At 34.2% G+C, this 21,013-nt stretch overlaps 3 protein-coding genes across 7 annotated transcripts; 1 reads left to right on the top strand and 2 right to left on the bottom strand.

The window, feature by feature from the left end:
• Positions 1 to 45: 45 nt before the first annotated feature.
• LOC120266574 (protein transport protein Sec61 subunit gamma) lies at positions 46 to 2,596 on the bottom strand. Its single transcript, XM_039274213.1, has 3 exons — positions 2,441 to 2,596; positions 2,203 to 2,318; positions 46 to 302 (listed from the first exon to the last, which is right to left on the bottom strand). Exons 1-2 carry the CDS (start codon positions 2,532 to 2,534, stop codon positions 2,203 to 2,205), a joined length of 210 nt encoding a protein of 69 aa, XP_039130147.1. The 5' UTR covers positions 2,535 to 2,596; the 3' UTR covers positions 46 to 302.
• A 1,164-nt stretch (positions 2,597 to 3,760) lies between these two features.
• LOC120267969 (cyclic nucleotide-gated ion channel 17-like) lies at positions 3,761 to 8,137 on the top strand. 3 transcript variants are annotated; one of them, XM_039275649.1, is made up of 8 exons: positions 3,761 to 3,917; positions 4,006 to 4,099; positions 5,177 to 5,678; positions 5,943 to 6,155; positions 6,244 to 6,548; positions 6,655 to 6,766; positions 6,864 to 7,100; positions 7,186 to 8,137. In XM_039275649.1, exons 2-8 carry the CDS (start codon positions 4,041 to 4,043, stop codon positions 7,915 to 7,917), a joined length of 2,160 nt encoding a protein of 719 aa, XP_039131583.1. In that variant the 5' UTR covers positions 3,761 to 3,917; positions 4,006 to 4,040; the 3' UTR covers positions 7,918 to 8,137. The 3 variants fall into 3 exon arrangements, with proteins under 3 accessions (XP_039131583.1, XP_039131585.1, XP_039131584.1); XM_039275651.1 differs by adding an exon at positions 4,229 to 4,254 and having other exon boundaries at positions 3,761 to 4,099; XM_039275650.1 differs by having other exon boundaries at positions 3,761 to 4,099.
• LOC120267970 (probable xyloglucan glycosyltransferase 5) lies at positions 7,843 to 12,976 on the bottom strand. Of its 3 annotated transcripts, XR_005538644.1 has the most exons (7): positions 12,054 to 12,976; positions 11,647 to 11,955; positions 11,259 to 11,549; positions 11,058 to 11,171; positions 10,238 to 10,964; positions 8,019 to 8,205; positions 7,843 to 7,927 (listed from the first exon to the last, which is right to left on the bottom strand). XR_005538644.1 is itself a non-coding variant. In XM_039275653.1 (5 exons), the coding sequence occupies exons 1-5, from the start codon at positions 12,756 to 12,758 to the stop codon at positions 10,317 to 10,319; spliced, it is 2,067 nt and encodes a 688-aa protein (XP_039131587.1). In that variant the 5' UTR covers positions 12,759 to 12,976; the 3' UTR covers positions 10,016 to 10,316. The 3 variants fall into 3 exon arrangements, 1 of the variants encoding a protein (XP_039131587.1); XR_005538645.1 differs by lacking the exons at positions 7,843 to 7,927; positions 8,019 to 8,205 and adding an exon at positions 8,299 to 8,768; XM_039275653.1 differs by lacking the exons at positions 7,843 to 7,927; positions 8,019 to 8,205 and having other exon boundaries at positions 10,016 to 10,964.
• Positions 12,977 to 21,013: the final 8,037 nt, after the last annotated feature.

Below are 21,013 nucleotides of genomic sequence, written 5' to 3'. Positions count from 1 at the left end.
TAACACCAATAGGATAAGCCAGCGCCCTGTTCGAGATGCTGCAAATGGGGCCTAAATCACAAATGATGCATCAATAAGGAAAAACATTCAACAACAGAAACTAGCCACCCTTGTCCATGAACTTTATGTAAAATAGGTCAAAAACCTAGTGTTAAGTACAAAAAAAAAGTACAAGGTCTTAGGAAGGGAGGTCATGAGGAAGAAAGAAATGATGGCATTGAACTCTATTCTGGAAAGCATTGGAGGAAGCTGGTGCCTTGTTGTGCAAACATTTGAGGTAATCCCTAAGGTCTGTTCTACACCTGCAACCAAAGTAGGTTTAACATGAGAAAAAAAGAAGCATTTCTTTGATTGTTGCTGTACCCCAATGGAACATAAGCTGGAATGAGTATAAAAATAATAGGGCAGAAAATTGTCCGGAAGAAACATGATTTTAAAAGAGAATCACTTGAGTGCTGATGATATGATCACGATTAAATCTTTCATTGAATTCAATGCAATTATCAATTGTATCAAATTTCAGATGCATAGTGCAGAGCCAAAGAATAATGTGAATGCACACATATGTATCTTATGTTTAACAACCAAATGAAGAGAACCACACAAATACCGGTGGTGCAAACTAGGTGATATGGATCAATAATCATTTCACAGTATCAGAGTATGTTATCATAATAGGGAGTATAAATAGTAAAAGTGTGTGTTTTCACATGAAGGAATGATATTCCTTATCAAAATAGTTCATTTTCCAGGCCTCCATTATGAGGACCTCTACAAATACAAAAATGATTTCATTGAGCTGATATAATTTCTCTTCAATAATACACATTCAAAAGACAATGACGTGAACATCACATGGTCAAGCAACCAAAAGGGTTTAGAGAAAAATGAACTTAGAGGAGAAGGTTCTTGGTAAACGTCTACAACATCCGGGATTCATTACATCAAAGTTAATGGAGATCTAAGGAGTTCTGGTAGTCATATCAAAAGATGAAACTTGCAAGCAAGGAAATTGAAGGCAGCCAAACGTAAAACTAAGTACTACTTTTCTTTTTGAACATTTTAAATACAAAGATGAACAATCCTCACAAACTGATTCTTAAGACAAAATGATGATTGATCAAACTGGACTCACTAGAGAAAAGGTAATGACATGCCAATGCTTATTCCCTGTCTCACTAAACAAAAGATGAGATCTTTGTAAGGTCCGCACCATTCGTAACAAGCATGCTACTCCAACAAAAGGGCCACTATACAATTTATCAGGTTAAGAGGTTATTACAAATATGAATTTTTTCAACACCTAAATCAAGCATATATAAAAATGATAGCAATAAATGAAAAAAGGTCAACTTTTACAAGGTCTCCTTAAACACACCAAAATTTCCTAATTACATAGATAATGAGAATAAAATTTCTTCCATAGATACTGAATGATGGAAGAAGAACAATCTGTAAATCAAATTGAAGCAGCTACATTGGGCATTTTAATGTCTATTCCATCTTAGTTCTCACTCATCTGAATATCTATTCGACAGATTATGTAAGAGCAATATCAAACCCTAACTTTCCATGACCATCCACAGATCTGCATATTGTAATAGTGTCTTAATGAGATAAATATAGTGCTTCATACAGATGCTTGGTACAAAAAAAGCTAGATATAGATCACCACATTGTTGCATCTACATTTACATGTTTACTTTCAAGTCTGAAACTTGCTTTCCTCTCAGTGACAACAATGATGTTCATGTCTAACAAAACGTAGCCCAACTTGAATTCCTAAATTCAAGATCACTCTAAGAGAGAAAGGTTGATTTACAACAATCATCAAACTTTTTTTCATTTTTTCTCCTTGAGAAAACCTGTTATATTGACCTAAAAAAATAACTTAGACTAAATCAAATACAGCGAAAGAAACACCAATTTTCCTCTCAGAGCCAAAGAAGGAATCAACCAAGATCAGAAGCCTTTGAGAAAAAAAAAAAATAGAAAATTGCATTAAATATAATCCAGCATTCACAATGAATCACATGCATCATCAGCAACCAAGATCGAGAACAAAGATTTCAAAACAAATGAATACAAATTAAATCCATAGGATAACCAAGCAAACCACAGATCCCAAATTAGAAGTAATAGATTTATCAATCCCACAACAATTGACCACGCATCATTAATCAAACAAAAATTTGGAATTACCTAGCCGGATCCGACGATGATGTTGTTAATGGGGATGAAGATGAGCTTAACGAAGAACCCTACGAACCCCATCACCACGAATCCGATCGCCGTCCGAACCGCCACTTTCGTGAACTCTGCAACACAGATCCATCAATCTCAATCAAAATCACAACCATAACCCCCCAAAGCCTCACCAAATCCAAAAAAAAGACCCAAAAAAAAAAAATGTTCACACATCCATAGATCTAGAGCCAACCTTTGCGATCAGGCTTGTGGCAGCGCTTGACAAGGCGGACACTGTCTTTGGCGAACTCGCGCAAAGGATCAACGACGGAATCAAGGGCATCCATAAGACCAAGCGAGAGAGAAAGAGAAACCCTAGCAATCGAAGAAGAAGATCACACGAAAAAAAAGAAAAACAAAAACGAATACGTGGTTTAAATGAGAAACGCTAATGGTCCCACCCCATGACGTGTGACGTGGCATCTCGACTCTTATTGGCGGGTCTCGCTTAATGAGTCACAATTTGAAGTCTCTTTTAGGCTTTTTTTTTTAATTTTTATTTTTTATTTTTTTTTAAAAACAAACGTTTTGCACCTTAAAATATTTGGAAATTTGCTGGAATTATGACCTTTCAAGCATCACTTTGACAGTTGGATGAACATTTCTCGCTCATTTAGTCTAAATGAATCCCATATTGTTTAAATATTTATTTATTTATATTAAAATTTTTTTAATGGTAAGAAGCAAATTGTTTGTTTGGATTGAGAAAGATAAACCGAATAAAGTAAATTTTATTCATAAAATATCCTCATCGTTTGAACTTTTCTCATGTCATCCAAGTTCAATAAATATAGTATATATAATAACATTAAATCATCAAGCACATTGTATGTAACTAAATAAATATTAAATCTATAGTCATTAATAGGTTTGTTAGCACAACAAAAGGAAAAAGAAAAAAGAAAAACCTGCTCATAAAACATTCCATTTTTGAAACCGATTTATTTGGCATTACATAAATAACTTTTTAACACCTGCCTATTCTTTTATTACTACTATTATTATTATTATTTCTTGAGGGTCAGGCTGGTCAGCTGTTTGCTGGAAAACTGCGAACACTAAACTCATGCAACCAGAGGTTGCCACGTCAGTGACCGTGTGGGGCCTCTCTCGCATGCAGAACACCACGCAGCCGTCGCATTTTACTCCGCTGTTTCCGTAACGACTCCACTTTCTCTTTTCAGACACATCTCGGTGATTCCGCTGTCTGTCACTGAACACCAATTTTAACTAATAAGATTCCGCCACGTAATCCATTCATAACTTCCTTTCCTAAAGTTGACGCGTAAACCGACCCATACGCGCAAATTTCAAACGTGGCAAACTCTGACTGGCAAGTTTGTCCGAGTGGGTACGACAAGGTGAGATATTGCGTTGTAAAAAAAATATATATAATATATATATAAATAAAAAGGGAAAAAAATTAGGGATAAAATTCTTGTCTGTAGTGCATACTCTTATAACGTAAAAAACAGAGTGAGAGCTCTGCAGAACACTTGGAAATTTGATTCAATAAAAAATTTTTTGAGAAAAAGGGCTGTTTTCAAGGTGACATCGCCATCGTCCCACTCCGGGCCGGCGAGAAGGATCTCTCCCGCGTTCCAGAGAGCTTCCGGCAATCTTTTGGGCACTCTGTGAATGCGGGAAAGATCCCATCTTTGGTGATTCTGGTGTTTTTTTATTGCCAAAAGTGCCTTCTTTGTGTTTTTACTCTTGTTTTTGTGTTTTTTAATTGGTTTTGTTGTTCTGAATTGGTAGATCCAGTGGGAGTTTTGATTCGTTCTTTTGCAGCAATGTTTGGATCGAAGAAAGTTGATGTTGAGGTGGAGCTCAAGAAGGATAGGACTGTGAGGTGAGCCCAGAGTTTGAATGATTATGAGTTAAATGTTGGAATTTTTTTTTTTTTTTAATGTGTTTTTTGAGCTTAGGGTTTTGAGAGCTAGCTTGATTCAAAATCCTTTTCGTTTGTGCCTTTTGGTAGGTTCTCTGGATTTGGTGCAATATCAGGTAGAGAAGTTTGGATTTTGATGTGATGTTGGAGTTTGAGATTGAATCCACATGCATGGCGAATTTATTATTTGAATCACTTTTTGCTGTTAGAAATGGTTGAAATCTAATATATTTTTTTTATTGAGTTGTTTTGGTTTCATGGTGCTAATTTAAAATATCATTTCTTTTGATCCTGGTGAGTACATTAAGTAGTTAAAATAAAGCTTCCCATGATGGTTTCTTTGGATGCTTTTCCCTTTAGAAATGGAAAAGAGGGGTTTCTCTGCTTTGTGCTTTGGATTTCCTGTCGGTTAGATTGGAACGGAGAAGTCTGTCATTTTCTGAAGATTTCAATTAACTTATTTTCATTAAGAATCAAACCCAGTACAATACTCTTTTTTTTCTTTGATTTAGTTTAGTAATTAGACCTTTTTTTTCTGATCAATCCTTATTGTGTGAGTGCATGAAGTTTGTATGATACTACTCAAAAAATGATATTTCTTGCATCCTTTTGATGTTTGCACATTGTCATAACCTTTAATCCATTCCCGGATGATAGTTCTTGTTATAGTATGACAAGTTACGAAATGTAAGTTTTTATTTGCAGGAATGGCCATTCATTAGTATTTCTATTCATTTAATGGCTTCAATTCATGGTTGAAATTTTAAAGGTCATTATGATCTGACTCTAAAATATGATTGCTTGTTTCATGTTAATTTGTTCTTTTTTGTTTTAATTATCATTTCTAGTGAAGCAAGATAATTTCCCTCGTAATATTCCTCGAATGTTTAAATACATGGTTGGAATTTCTGCATTGCAAAATCTTCAATTCAATCCTGAGCGTATAATTCTTGTCATAGTGTCACATTTTGCAAAATGTAAAAATTTCGGTAAGAATAGAAGACCATTACTGATTTTATGCTCATTCTTTGATTATAGGTTCTATCCTGATGAGAAGCAAAATTCAACAAAGACTATGTATCAAACACCCAAATCCGGTGGACTTTTAGCTAATAGAGCTGGCTACATGACCCCTGCAAAGTCCAAAGTGTTCCAGGAGGACCATGAGCCGTGGAGCAAGCAAATACTTGATCCAGGAAGTGACCTTGTTTTGAAATGGAACAGGGTTTTCCTTGTCTCTTGCTTGCTAGCTCTGTTCATAGATCCTCTGTATTTCTTTCTTCCTTCTATCCATGTGGGCAATGACACTATATGTATCAAGATGGACCGGAGCTTGAGCATTACGGTCACCTTCTTCCGCTCACTGGCTGACTTGTTTTATGTATTTCACATGGTTATAAAGTTTCGCACTGCTTATGTGGCGCCAAGCTCGAGGGTGTTTGGACGGGGAGAGCTTGTCATGGATCCTAAGAAGATTGCAAGGAAGTACTTGAGATCAGATTTCTTTCTTGACCTTGCGGCTGCTCTTCCTCTTCCACAGGTATGTCTCTTTTGTCTACATGAATACTTTCTCTACTTGGTGGTGAAACACTTGATTAATATTTCTGCAATTTCTGAAACTGAATCTCTTCTCATTGTTGCTAAAAGTTAAGCTACAGACATATAATTCGATTCAGAAGTTTACCATCTCTGTAGTGAAGTTTTAAATAAAGTTTTGTTACATGTCAAGTTAAATCTGCAATTGATTTTCTCATCAAACTTATCATCTGTTGATTACTGTCTCTATATTTTTGTTTATGCGCAGATTGTCATCTGGCTGGTTATACCAATGATCAAAAGTTCGAATGCAGATCATAGCAACAATGCACTTGCTCTGATTGTTCTTTTCCAGTACATACCAAGGCTATACCTCATATTTCCTTTAAGTTATCAAATTATAAAAGCTAATGGTGTTGTTACAAAGACTGCATGGGCCGGTGCTGCTTATAATCTAGTGCTTTACATGCTGGCCAGCCATGTATGTTCTTGAGCATTTCTTCTTATTAGAGTTTGTGAAATGAGATTGTTTCTGATAACATTCTGAGTCAAGTTGCAATTTTTTTTAGGTTCTTGGAGCAGCTTGGTATCTTTTGACAATAGAACGGCAGACAACATGCTGGAAGTCGCAATGCGAACAAGAAAAGAATAGGACATTCTGCGAGCCCCGGTTTCTCGACTGTGACTTTTTGAACCAAAAAGATCAACAAAATTGGGCTAAAGTTACAAATGTGTTTACAAACTGCGACGCAGATAATGATAGTATCAGTTTTGACTATGGCATATTTCAACAAGCATTGATTAATGGTGCCCTCTCAGCAGAGTTCCTTAAGAAATACTTTTATTGTCTTTGGTGGGGACTGCAAAACTTGAGGTACTACTGTGTCTTAACAATCAATCTTTTTCCTGCTTGTTTGAATTACAAGCATATAATTTAGGTTCACAGAATTGTGTGGTGAAATCACTGGGTTTATTTTCAGCTGTTATGGACAGACTTTAACTACAAGTACTTTCATCGGTGAAACTGCATTTGCCATACTCATCGCCATTCTCGGTCTTGTTTTGTTTGCACACTTGATCGGGAATATGCAGGTGTGCAATCAAGCCTTTATTTACGTTATTTGTTAACAAAATTTGTTCTTGGTTTCTTTGTATACTATTTGATTGAACACTCGGAATTATTCTGCAGACATACCTGCAATCACTTACAGTAAGACTTGAAGAGTGGAGACTGAAGCGAAGAGATACTGAAGAGTGGATGAGACATCGACAACTTCCTCATGATTTGAGAGAACGAGTTAGGCGATTTGTTCAGTACAAGTGGCTTGCAACACGAGGAGTGGATGAAGAATCCATATTGCGCGCATTACCTACAGACCTTCGTCGGGATATTCAACGCCATCTATGCTTGGACCTTGTCAAACGAGTATGTGTTTGCCATAGCTGAATTGAATCAATGTTTCAGCTCTCAAATACACAGAGATAATTTCTCTCTTTTTCTCCCACTGCAGGTGCCATTTTTCTCGCAGATGGATGGTCAGCTTCTCGATGCCATATGCGAGCGGCTGGTTTCCTCTTTAAGCACTGAGGGCACTTACATTGTTCGAGAGGGTGACCCAGTAACAGAGATGCTATTCATTATTCGTGGGAGACTAGAGAGCTCTACAACAAATGGAGGCAGGACAGGCTTCTTCAACTCTATAACTCTTAGACCAGGTGATTTCTGCGGCGAAGAACTACTGTCGTGGGCATTGCTCCCAAAGTCCACGTCCAACTTGCCGTCTTCCACCAGGACAGTAAGGGCTCTTGTTGAAGTCGAGGCATTCGCATTAAGAGCTGAAGATCTCAAGTTTGTCTCGAACCAATTCAGGAGACTTCACAGTAAGAAACTTCAACATACATTCAGGTTCTACTCACACCATTGGAGGACCTGGGCTGCTTGCTTCATCCAGGCTGCATGGCGGCGGTATAAGCGAAGAAAGTTGGCCAAAGATCTTAGCATGAGGGAGTCTTTCAATTCTCGAACCGAAGAGCAAGCTGGTGATGAGTCCGACCATGAGGAACATTTTGCTCCCAGGACTGAAAACGTTTCTCAACCAAAACAAAATCTCAATGTCACTATTCTGGCATCGAAATTTGCTGCTAGCACCAGGAAAGGAGCTCAGAAGCTCAAGATTAATGATTTGCCAAAGTTACAGAAGCCCGATGAACCTGACTTTTCTGCTGATCCTTATGATTATTAACGTAAAATGCCTGTCAAAAAAGTGACTGACAACTATTTTTTTTACAGCAGCAGATCTTCCTTGATTAAGAGCTGAAGAATTAGTAAAATTGATTGTCTTACCTTGTTGTAAGAGAACAAATAGATTTCCAGTGTGGTGGTTTGTTTTTTCATCTGATTTGTTAATCAATGTGCTCTCTTTTTGTACAATATTAATAGAAGAAAAGAGTTTTTTCAGTGCTTCCAGGTGAAATGACCATACCGAGCAGTAGAGAGCTCTCTGTTCTTGTTCTAGTTCTTAATATTGAACCTGAACAAGCATGTGTAAAAAAAAAATTAAAATAAAATAAAAATAATTATAAAACAAATAAAATTATAAAAATAAAATCTCATTCCAAAACCAGAAAATTTAGGACTGGTCCCAGCAAGGTCGGATCAGATTCCAGTCTGACACATGACATCAATAAGTTAATTACAGCAAAACAACAGAACAAGTAAATCTAACACTGAATAAACAGAGTAAAATTCTTATTAAACAAAAAAACCAGATCAGTTCACATGGTTAGCTCCCCGCGGTCGAGCATATTGATCTGATAGTGTACCTACCGTTCTCAGATATCTGAAAGATTGCAATGTGGTTTTCAATTCCCTGAATTCATTTTCTGAATAATTGACAAAGGTTATGCTTTTTTATTTCTGCCAAACATTGCATAATCATGTGCATTAAATTCATAAAAGACTCAAAAACAGTGCACATGCTCAGACGATGACCCATTTGTCTTAGCCTTCCCATATCTACCAAAATCTATTAAACATGGCAGGGTTCTCATTTTCGCTTGTCCCTTGAAACAATGACCTTTTGTAGGGTATACCCTAAAAGATGAACAGAGTACAATCAGCTTATGAATGTTAGTTAAAATGTTAAACATCAGGATTCACCAACAATGACTTTGTAGGGTACCCTACGAAAAAGATATGGCCAAGCACTGAAACAAAGAGGACAATCATCTTTTACCTTCTTGTAAATAAATGGAAATTTAACATCATAAATGCAGAAAAGAAACTGTATCAAGCTACCCATGCAAATCTTTCACCAACCATGACTTTGTAGGGCACCTAGCAAAGGTTAACATCAGAAATTCAGAAAAAGACATCGAATCAATTTACCGTTTGTCTCTGAAAGACGAATCTTTCACTGACAATGACTTCATGAGCTGCCCTTAGCGGAAAACATGGCATCAAGGTCAGTGCAAATACAGAGGACAATTATGGGTGGAAGTTGACATCAGTAATGCAGAAAATAAGTAATGCATCAAACAAATCAGTCATCCAGTTCACAAAATTTGCACGTGTATGTTCACAATATCAGTGAAAAAAAATCTTCCGAGGGATACGCCAAGTTGCCAACAGTTCATCAACCTCCATGATCAGAAGGCATGTTTGCAATTGTTCCAATCATCGAAGAACACATGCAACAGCTAACTGATATTATGAGTCATCGGTAGGGTTTATCTATTGATATCAATCCACATGGGTTGCTCTCCTTTAATAGCAGACATGATCATAGTGATCGACTCTATATCTTCATAAAAACTTAAATTCTTCACTGGAATAATCTCTGTTTAACCACCAAACCAAACTTTATGCCTTACTCTAGATCCATAATCATAAATTCTAATGAAGTATCCATAATCATAAATTCTAATGAAGTTTATTTCTAATTGATCTTAGATCAAATTGTTTAATTATGAGACGGCCCCTCTTATATGCAAGTGGACAACACAATCACCTGTGATTGATTCTATCTGCCATTCGAATAAAAATGAAAGCTGCCTCAATTACTAATTTTTTTTTTTCTGGGAAAAAAAAGGCTCTTGAGCATTTTTTGTCAGTAATACTATCTGTTGGTCATCAAAGAGAGACGCTCCTCCATATGCTTAAGTGCTGGGGACCCTCTTCTTCTTTATTGTATCACAATGGAAAGGTGGCTGATATTAATACAGCTAACCTTGTTTCCCTTCTCTCTCTATCTATATATGTATAAATCTCTCTCTGCCGACAGGAAAGGAAAAAAGTAGTCTCAAAGATGAGCAATAACTATGAATGTATAAACTTCAGAATAAACTAAATGAATTTAAATACATGAATACACAATCACAGTATATTTGAATTGAAGAAACATCAGAAAACAACTGCTTGTTTCTTTCTCTGTTTTGCAGTTTCTTTTCAGCTCTTTTAAGTACACAATGAGTATTGATAGCAAACCACACTGACTTCCTATCTATCACAACAACATTGATTCAAAGGAAGAATGTCTATGTAACAAAGAATCTGAATCATACCCGGTTTCGCTATTGAAGTGCATACTGGATGTATACGAGTGAACAAGTTCTTTTCCGACTCAATTATTCACTTTCTTCATTAGCTCATTTGCTCCCCAATTAGATCAAGACCAACAAGGAGAAATGACACTCCTTGGAATAGCAGAAAATAGAAGTGAATACCTTGCGCAGATAAAAGACTTCGGACTGCTGCAGTGAGGAGAAGAAGAGCAAGAGCCAACTCCTTCTTGTAAATTATGTTCGACTTCTTCTTGGTAGGAAGAAATGCTTCTTCTTGTTTCTCTTTCAGTTTGTTTAGCTCATGGAGCTCACTGTCTGAAACACCTCTCTGGAGTTGTGGCTCATTTAAGACCTTTGAATCCTTCTCCACCACTGACATTAGATCTGATTCTGATGATCTTCCGGCTTTCTTTGTGACAACCCATTCATATGAACTGCCTAATTGGAACAAACCCGAGATCATTGCATTAAACTTGGTCACTGACATGGTGTTTTCAAAGAGAAGGTAAGGCACAATGAAGGGGAACGATCTTGGAGCCGGGAGGATGTTGAGTAATGACATGATAACCGGTATGTAACAGATCACCCACATCGGTAGCTCGGCCTCAGGGATGAACATGGTTAGCGGAAGTATGACACAGAACAATGTGAATGAATAAAATGGAAGAATAAGCTTCCTCAAGAGGAAAAACAGCAAGACCAAGTTCGCCTTCTTCCATACCGATATCTGCAATACAATGTGAAGGTTCTTTCAGAATATATATATATATATATATATATATATAAACACATCTAGAACTATTAGAATTTGTATGCAAACCTTGGATTTTAGAATGGCTGGTAGACATAACCGAAATAGCTGCATCGGACCGGAGTGCCACCGATGTTGTTGTTTCCTGTAAGCCTCATAGGACTCAGGAACTTCACATAGAACCTATTGAAAGCAATGTTTGTTAAGAACAACAAAAAACGAAAAATGATATGTAAGTTCTTGATTGAATTGAATTGGATTCTTGAGTACCTTGACATCATTTAGGAAGATGAACTTCCAACCATTGAGATGCGCACGGACAGCTATATCCATATCTTCGACAGTAGTTCTCTCAAGCCAACCTCCAGAGTCCTCCAACGCCTTGATCCTCCAAACACCGGCAGTGCCATTGAAGCCAAAAAAGTTCAAGAAAACACCATTCACCTGCTGCTCCACTTCGAAGTGAAAGCAAAGGTTGATATTTTGGAGACGAGTTAAGAGGTTCTCGTCTTTGTTCACAAAACTCCACCTCGCCTGGACTAATCCAAGTTCAGGATTTCCCTGCAAAGCATCACGGAAGCAATCATTGTTATATTTTTTTAATTTTTTTTGCTCTCGAATGCATGGAGAAAATCAAACACTACCACGAGATTAATACCTTAAAATGTGGAATTGTCTGCTTAAGGAAATCAGGATTAGGTTGGAAGTCAGCATCAAATATAGCAACAAACTCATAATTTTGAACATAGTCACAGCTCATTGCAGACTTGAGATTCCCAGCTTTATACCCGGTTCTCACCAAGCGATGCCGATAAACGATGTTGACACCCTTTTGGCTCCACTTGGCAACCTCAGCTCTGATCAAAACCTTTATTGCCTCATCGTTGGAATCATCAAGGACTTGAATTAAAAACCGATCTTTCGGCCAGTCTATCTGGCACACTGCAGAAATGGATTGCTCATACACCTAGAACAACACATTGATTATCTTCAGAAACACAGCAGCAAATTCAAATTCTCATGCAAAATAGCAAGATTCAAAAACAATAAGAATCAGAGTATAACCTCTCTTTCATTACACATTGGAATCTGAATCAAGACCATAGGAAATTCACAATCCGGAGCCTCTAAATCACCTCGTTTGGACAAATCCCCCTCAACCTTCGGCTTGATCTTCTTAAATTTGATCCAAAAGCACCCAAAGCACAATACAAACCTATCCAAAGACTGTAAAATGAACAGAATGACACAGAATTTGGACAAAAGCTGAATAGGGTAAGCAACGTAGGAAGCTCTGAAAGCAAGCCAAGAGAGATAGGCAGAATGCATGAATCCTTGAATCTCAAAGCTCTGGGGAATGTGAAGCTCTGGCTTGTGGAAATGCCAGCCATTACAATAAGCAAGAATCTCAAAAGCAAGAGCAACCAAAGAGAGAACCAAGAAACCTCTGATGAACCTAAACAAGAGATGACCTTTTCCGGGCTTTTCAGTCTCCATGGACACTCCCTGCCTGAAGATCAGCCTTTTCCTGACGACTCCCATGAGAGTCCAAAGAGCAGCAGCCATCCAAGCAAGGCAACCAGCAGCCCTGTGAGCTTTAAGAAGCAAGACCCAAGTGAACTGCTTGGCATTCCTCCCTTTCCCCTTATCCATGGAATGGAAGCCATTGGAACTTGGGCCATCTATTTCAAGCACCGAGTAGTTTGGATTCTCCATTGTCACCACCACCGGAGTCCCTCTCCACTCAGAAAAATCAAAGCTTGGAGCCATTATAAACACCAATGAGAAGCTGCCCAGAGAAAAATCTCAAAGATCCAGCATCAAAATCAAAGCTTTAAGGGGAAAACCAGCAATGCAGGCAAGCTTGGGAGGAGAGGAGCAAGAGGAATCCCCTTTCTCTCCCTCTCTCTCTCTCTCTCTCTCTCTCTCTCTCCAGAGCTTGCACAGGACAGCAATCGAGAGAGTAGGGAAAGGTATCTATGTAGTTGTAAAGCCCCCAACCATGTGGGGCATTATTCAATGTCTCTCTCTCTCTCTCTCTCTCTCTCTCTCTCTCTCTCTTCAAAAACGCAACTTTTTTTTGGCCCAGATGTTACCATTGCTGGTGGTTAAAACTTAGAGAGAGAAACAAAACCCTAGAAACCTCAAGATGCAAAATTCAAGGCTGTTAATACTCAACTCAATTCTCTCTCCAAAAAACCAACCTTTTGTTTTTTTTGCTCCAAATGTTAACACTGCTTGGGAGAAACAACATCCTAGAAAGCAGTTTGGAGGCCTACTAATCTCATCATTCTCTAAAAAAAAAAAATCATACTTTTTTTGCTCCTAATGTTTACCACAATTGATGCCAAAACCCCAAGAACCTCAAAATACAGAAACCAAGCTCTGGTACTATAACTCCCTCTAAAAAAATCAAAATTTTTTTTTTTTTTACTCCAAATGTTATCAAAGTAGGTGTCAAAAGTCCAAAGAGAGAAAGCACCAAAATCCTACTCAATGGATGCAAACTGGAGGTCAAAGCATACCCAAAAAAAAATGGTAAAAATATGAACTTTTTTTTCTTCAAGACATCAAGATTCTATAAACCTTAAATGAACAAACCACAAATACCAGACATTTAATTATACAATCTAAAGAAAATTTAAAAAACAGAGTTTCACATGTCTGATGATGCATAACATAATAAAAGAAGCACAGATAGTATTGGGATCTGTGAAAGCTCAACTGTGACTATTTTTTTTTTAAATAAGTGATAGTTTAAAAAACAATTAATCAGAACATCAATGTAATTAAAGCTTAATTAAATGTCATCTGGTTGAAAAAAATCTTGGGATTGAGGTTTACCATTAATCATTCCGTGGGAGAAGAGAACTCTGTTTAATTTACAATTACAGTAAGTATAATTTTTGGTTTTCTATATAATACTACTATTTGAGAGCATGATGAACTTATGATTTCAATTATGATGCACACTTTATTAGTTTATCATAATCACTCGTTAATTACGCTTTTCATTATGTTTTCATCATTAAATAGAATGTTAAAAAATATTTAAAATAAGTACTAAATGGGCCATTGAAGGGGGATAGCACTTGGCATATTCCTCGGCGATTCCATGGCGGAGTACACGGCACTAGGAACTCCGTGATTGGTGAGGAGCAGTTAATTAAGAAAAAGATGGTTTACTAATTAATTTTATTTTTACTTGCAAATTAATTACCCGTTGACTTGAGAAAAGAGTTAAAAACTAAAAAGTCAAATAATTTGAGGTTACTAGCAAGTATTTTTAGTTTTTTTTTTAAATTATAACTATTACTTTTAAATTCATTGCCCAATAAATTATTTGATTTCACATGTTTATTTTTTATCATTTGTAGTATAGTACCTGAAATTCATAATCAAATGCAGTCAAAAATTTCTTTTTTTTTAACATAAGTTAAGTAGTTTTATTATAAAATAAAGTCAAATTGAGTTTAATTTTCACTTAAATATGTGTATATATATAAGAACACTTAAAGATAATTACTATATATATATATATATATATATTTTTTTTTAGAAAGACGACAAGCGCCGGAACCCAGGGACGAACACGTGGGGGAGCAGCGCTCACTACCGAACCGTGCCCTCACCTTGCGCGAGATGGGGATCGAACTCGGGGAGCCACGCTCGACACTCGAGGCGAACACCCTACGCAAGGGACCCGATGCCAATAGACCAAATGGTCATTGACACTAAAAATATATTATATACATTAATTTATTAATATATATTAAATAGCCTGTCGCTACAATAATAGCATAGAGATTAAGGTATTTAGTTTGCAAAATAAAAATCGATATATAATTTTACACTAATGTATGTATGATTGAGGTGTAATAATAAATGTGTTTTGGATTAGTTTAGACAAATGAATATCGGGAAAAAAAATTAGTATAACACTAACTTTGTTATTTTAAAATTCCAAAAACATATGAATAGACGCGGGAGGAGATGCACATGCTGAAGGAATCTTTTGTTGTGGTTAGACACTATATCCAGTTTTCATGACCTCTCTATGCGAGAAGCTGGATTCTGACGGGCATGATGATATCTCCGGCTAATTACTGTTTTATTATACTCTTTTGTTTTCATTTTTAGTGGATATTTTTTTGCTTTTGTGAGTTTTTTTTGTATCTGTACTCTCTCTTTATTTAATGCATTTGTGATTTATTCACTTTATAAAAAACATACATTTTATTTTACGCATTTATATCTAACAAATTTTTTAATTAAAAATATTATATGTAAATAGATGGTAAAACCTTTAAATAAATTAATAAATATATATGTATTAAAGAAAATTAAAAGTTAGATAAACAGTGAATGACAGCCTTGCACTAAGATCGGCGATTTATTGGCGAGGAGAAGGCACCGACAGCGGCGAGGACAAGCTTTAAAGAACCGTGGGCCACATCCACGTGTCCTTATTTGGGCCCACATCTCCAACAGAAGCATGTTAGTGGGCCTCAAACAACGAACGAGGCCCAGTTTTGCTGCGGATTCAAAGGTATTACGGACAAATATCCGATTAGAACTCGCACGTGCATCTCCCACGTGACACTCCACACAACTACTTCTAGTTCTAACTTCCCTACCTTTTTATTTACGAGCTGACCCACTAATTCCGGGGATTGATTGAAATTCATATATAATTTATTTATTTATTTATTTTCATTTTTTATTTTTTATTTTGGTATTTAGATTTTCAAAATGTTCGGCTTTGTGTTTATATGATTTATTTTATCATCCTCATTGAAAGACATTTTTTTAAAATATTTTTGTTTTTCTCATACTATTTCATTGACATAAGTTGTCATATATGATTTATTTTATTATATATTTTTTTTATAATTTTTGTTTGATTATGTAGTAAATATGAGTGACTAATGATGTTCTATTTATATAAAAAAAAAATCAGTAATTGTATGTACATGAAATGTATCATGTGCACAAAAAATAATCCATGTCTATCTATACTCACTCAATCATTATTATTACCGGTGACAGAACAAATAATATTTAATCTAAACAATAAGTACTGCACTAAATATTTTGAAAAACACATGGACAAAAATGATTGTTGCTATTCACCAAAATAAATATGTGTGAATAAACAAAAATTCTAATTGAGTCAATGCCTGAGTTAGTTTGAGATAATAAAAATTATATTTTTAAAAAAATTCCATGCCTTAAATTGTGTGAATTGCTTTTTTTTCTCCTAATAATTATTTTAAAAAAATAGAGAATATATATGTGCATTTGACAAATAGACGACAAACATTTTTTAAGAAAATTCAAGGATGTGAAGAAATGTGGAGCAAACTAACAAACATATGTGCTTCTCATTTTACAAAAATTTTGAGATTTAATTTTAAATCTTCCCCAAAACAAACACTTTATATAAAAAGAATTAGTGTTAATAAGTTAAAAAGTTATTAAAAATAAAAATATTTTAATTTGATGGGTGTTTACTATAATTACTATAATTATAATAATTATCATTATTAATTAAAATAATTTGTTTGTTAGGTGAAGCCCATATTATTATTTTCACAACGAAGACAAAATGTGGTTAGGCTAATGAGAAGGACATGTGCATAAGAGAAGAAAGTTATTAATATTGACGTGTTAGACGTGTCACACAGCGAGCATGAATATTCATAATTTCTTTTATATAAATATAAATATACATAATTAAGTTTTTTAAAAGGAAAAAAAAAAATCGTCTTCTGTATTTTCTTGTGGTTTGTTATATGAAGGGAAGGTTCTTTCTTTCGTCTATTCATTAGTGTTTCTTTTAATTATATATATATAATATATACATATTATATATTTCCATTTCTAAATGAGTTTGGTACCAATAAAATTAATGGTCACCAAGGTTCTTCAAAAGATATATATTTTTTATTTATAATTATAATATTCTCGGAAGCTCATTAAGTATAGTTAAAGTGGATGACATGGAATCACGTGAAGTTTGATCATTTATTTGTTATAAAGTTTTTTAAATCTATTAATTAGTATTCGAAGCTAGAGTTGTCAGTGATGAGTGATCATAAAGAGAACACTGTGACATTAATTAACTAATTAAATGATTAGTCAAATTTGATTTGTTTAAAATATAATTAATTATTTGCCGACGGATTAGGATGAATATTATAAGTTTGTATTTAAAAATTCTCAGGACTAGTATTCAATCTAATCAGGTGTCTTATGCTAATTAGTCCACATTATTATATATATATAACCAAACCATTTGCAATCCATGCTTACTAGAACATACCATTTATTAACATAGATTCATCATTGGTTGCTGAAAAATGACTAATATAATTATAGGCATGATTGTGCGAAGACTAATGCGGGGCTATGTATATTTAAAATCAGTTAATTTAATTTGTGTTTAACTAGACTTGAAAATTAGCTCAAATGTGTTATTTTAAGTTCGCTCGGTTTTAATTTTAAAATTATAAAATTATTATGATTATTAGTTTTGAGAATTAGATTAGAATTTGCCAAAAATCTCCATTATATATATATATATATATATAAGATGTACATAATTATGGAGTAAATACCTCCACTTACCGAACATCTTCAAATATTTGTTTTTTGTTTTATTTATAATAAATTATAATTGGTGTGAGAGGAGAAGGATTGGGCCTTGTGGCCCAAATGAATCCATTTAACTTGAATGGGAGCCAAGCCCACTAAATGAAAGAAGTAAATGAATGAATCCATTTGGCTGAGAGTAGCTAAATTCAATTTCGAATGATATTTTCATTGAAAATCTATTTGAATTAGTTGCATGTGTGCATCAAAAAGTATATAAGGATAATTTATATTTAGTTCCATTTTTCTTTTAAAATGATATTGATTGTTTGATAATATTTTGAAATTAACATATAATTTAAAATTGAGCTAAAAGAAAGAAGCTATGCATGCCAAACACTCCAATCCAAAGAGGGGTAGTGCCAGATTATCCAGCCGTTTTTTATATTATTATTAATAAACAAAACAATAACAAGCTTAAGTTCAGTTAAGTCATTGACTTGGACTTGGAGGAACATTTTCATAATGGGCTGTGTGTGCTCACCTCTACTTCCTATTTAATATTAATATGTAGAGGTTATAAGATGGCAAAAATTCTTTCTGTATTTCGTTTCATCCTCTTAGCTTTGTCCAAACCATATAGCTCACAAAGTGAGTTTGGATTGACTGATTTAGTGTTTGAGCCATTATCTCTTTGCATACGCTCCAAAGCCTCCAATGCTACTCATACTGATCAATTGAAACATACAATCTTCTTCAATAATATATTAAAAAAAAATCTCAATTTTGATTGTTGAATTCTTAAAAGAACTAGCCTTGTCTCATCGATATCTCATCATTTATTGTTTAGTTTTCTTAATTTATTAATTTAATTGGCTTATATGGTCGTAAGATTCCAAACACCCCTAAGTCTCTTCAACACTTATTAAAGTTAGATTAATAATTTCATATTTGTAATAAAATTTATCTTTAATTATTTCATCATTTAAATTTCTATAATAAGTACTCAACCATAATGGCAGAGCAACAAGATTTTATATATAGATTGTCACTAAAATATATTTTACATGAATTTTTAAAGTTTTTATTTATTTAACTAATAGACTGAGAGGTCATTGGCCCTCTTAAGCTTTTCTTTCTTGATGCTCTTCCTTCCCTTCTTCAAGATAAAGGTGAAGGCTTTTATACAACATGCACTTTGTTAAAAAATCCCTGAAATAATTTATATATACAAGACTCATTTGTTGTTCTGTGGTGGACCATGCATGAGTTTATCTGAATAATAATAATAAATAAATAAATAAATAATAATATCCTCACATCTGTATATATAATTCAAACCAATTAATTAGGAATCAAACAAATTGCCTATGTTTCATCTTTGTGTTACATTTTTCCTTTTATCATCTCTTTATCTCATTCTTCCCTTTTCAGTCAAGGTTCCTTATGCTATCCACAATGAGATGGCCCAGTGTTATAAGTTTAGGGTTAGAGTTAGGGTTAGGGTTAGGGTTTCGCCAATACTATATAACATTGCTCAACATTATAGTATATATATATATGATAAAGAGTGAGATTCTCACTTTAAGGTAGCTAGTCCATTTCAAAAGTTTGCTTGAAAGCTACTGTAGGTCCTTGTTGGAGATCAGAATTCAGATATTTTGTGTGCCTTTCTGCAAACCCTAACCCTAGCTCTACGTACCTTCATAATTTCATTAGAGAAGCAATCCATGCATTTAATTATCTCCAAAAGAAAAAAACGTTAAAGGTGATATCTTGCATTCCTATATATATAAATAGAATTCCTTTTATTAGTTCAGCTTTCCTTTGGCCTTTGCAAGTGATGAGGATCTTCTTGTTGCCATGTTTTAAGGAATAATCCTAAGCCACTCAAGAGACAAAGAGAGACCACAATATATATATATATATATATATATGCGTGGGTGAAAGAGTAAATCATATATAAGTCTTTTCTAATATCTAACAAGATATATATACAAATTTAATAGATATTTATATAGAAAGATGTCTTTTCAAACATGTAACAAGATAGCATTTGTTGCTTAAAGCTTTGGGTAAATGACAAGAAAATCATGTCCATGAACATCAAACAAAGAAACAAGATTGTGGTGGGGTGATGCATGTATATATATATATATATATATGAAAGAGAAAGTGGTGGCTTGTATCAGTGAAAAGACTCATTTATATGGGTCCTCATCCACTGATAACTCATTATATATGATATAAATGCATGTGTATATATTATGTCAATCAGATCAGCTATGCATGCATAATTATATTTACTTTCTTGCACTCTCAGCAATCCATAAAGGCAATCCATAAAGGCTACTACATGAGAAGCCTTTTATTTCTCCACTTTGCCCAACTTATAATTGAGTGCATGCGGTACCATTTTTCTCCTTTTTCTTCCTTTAATGATGTTTGGAATGTCTTGTTTTGGTGTTAATAATCATCAACTTCTTTTAATAGAGATCACCGACTAAGAAATAAACAGGTTTTTCTTTCTCTTAAGAAGCATATAATTACTATATATATATGTATTGTATATGACGATTGAATGATGATATATATATATATATATATATATATATATATATATATATATATATATATATATATATATATATATATATTATCTTGATAAATCTTGAATAATAACAACCGTTTCTATATCTCATGTATATCTTAAATCATAATATTTGTTTTTTTTTAATTTTATGAAAAAATATTTTCTAAAAAAGGAAGAAAAATAACATTATATTATACACCTTTTTGTTTCTAAGATAAATGAAGTGCTCGTACCTGTGTTAACATTGTATTGCATATAAATTGTTTTGAGACTAGTGAATTACACGATCTCATGTATGAGAAAGTTTTTTCTAGGTCAGTATATGTAAATGTGAGATGAACAACATTAACAACAAATGATAGATCTATATATAGCATATTTTAATAAAAAAATATATATTAATCTTCAAAATATATAGTGCACATATATATATCTCATATAGAAAGAAACCTAAATATACAAAAATTTATCAATCTACGTTGACACACACATACATACATATGCCAAGTTGGCAACAACATCTTTGTAAACACATATAAGATCATGCTTGGCTATCTTTGGCCGAATTAAGAAGCACTTCAAGCAACAATATTTTTGTCCATGAAGATCAAAGATGTATATATATATATATATATATGGTAAAATCACCAATTAACCATGACTTGTTTAAACAATTAAGTTTAATATATACCTAAAACGAATAGTAAAAGGAATCCAATATTCTTGGCCAATACATTACTAAATGATATCAAACAAAGAAGAGTAAGGAAATAGTAAGGGTTAGTTATGAATAATATTAAGGATCACATTCACATCTCTTTTATTAGGCTTCACTTCT

Source organism: Dioscorea cayenensis, chromosome 8, assembly GCF_009730915.1.
Source record: "Dioscorea cayenensis subsp. rotundata cultivar TDr96_F1 chromosome 8, TDr96_F1_v2_PseudoChromosome.rev07_lg8_w22 25.fasta, whole genome shotgun sequence".
Classification (NCBI taxonomy): domain Eukaryota; kingdom Viridiplantae; phylum Streptophyta; class Magnoliopsida; order Dioscoreales; family Dioscoreaceae; genus Dioscorea; species Dioscorea cayenensis.
The sequence above is the reverse complement of the archived record's forward strand: the minus strand, read 5'-3'. Positions and strand labels throughout refer to the sequence as shown.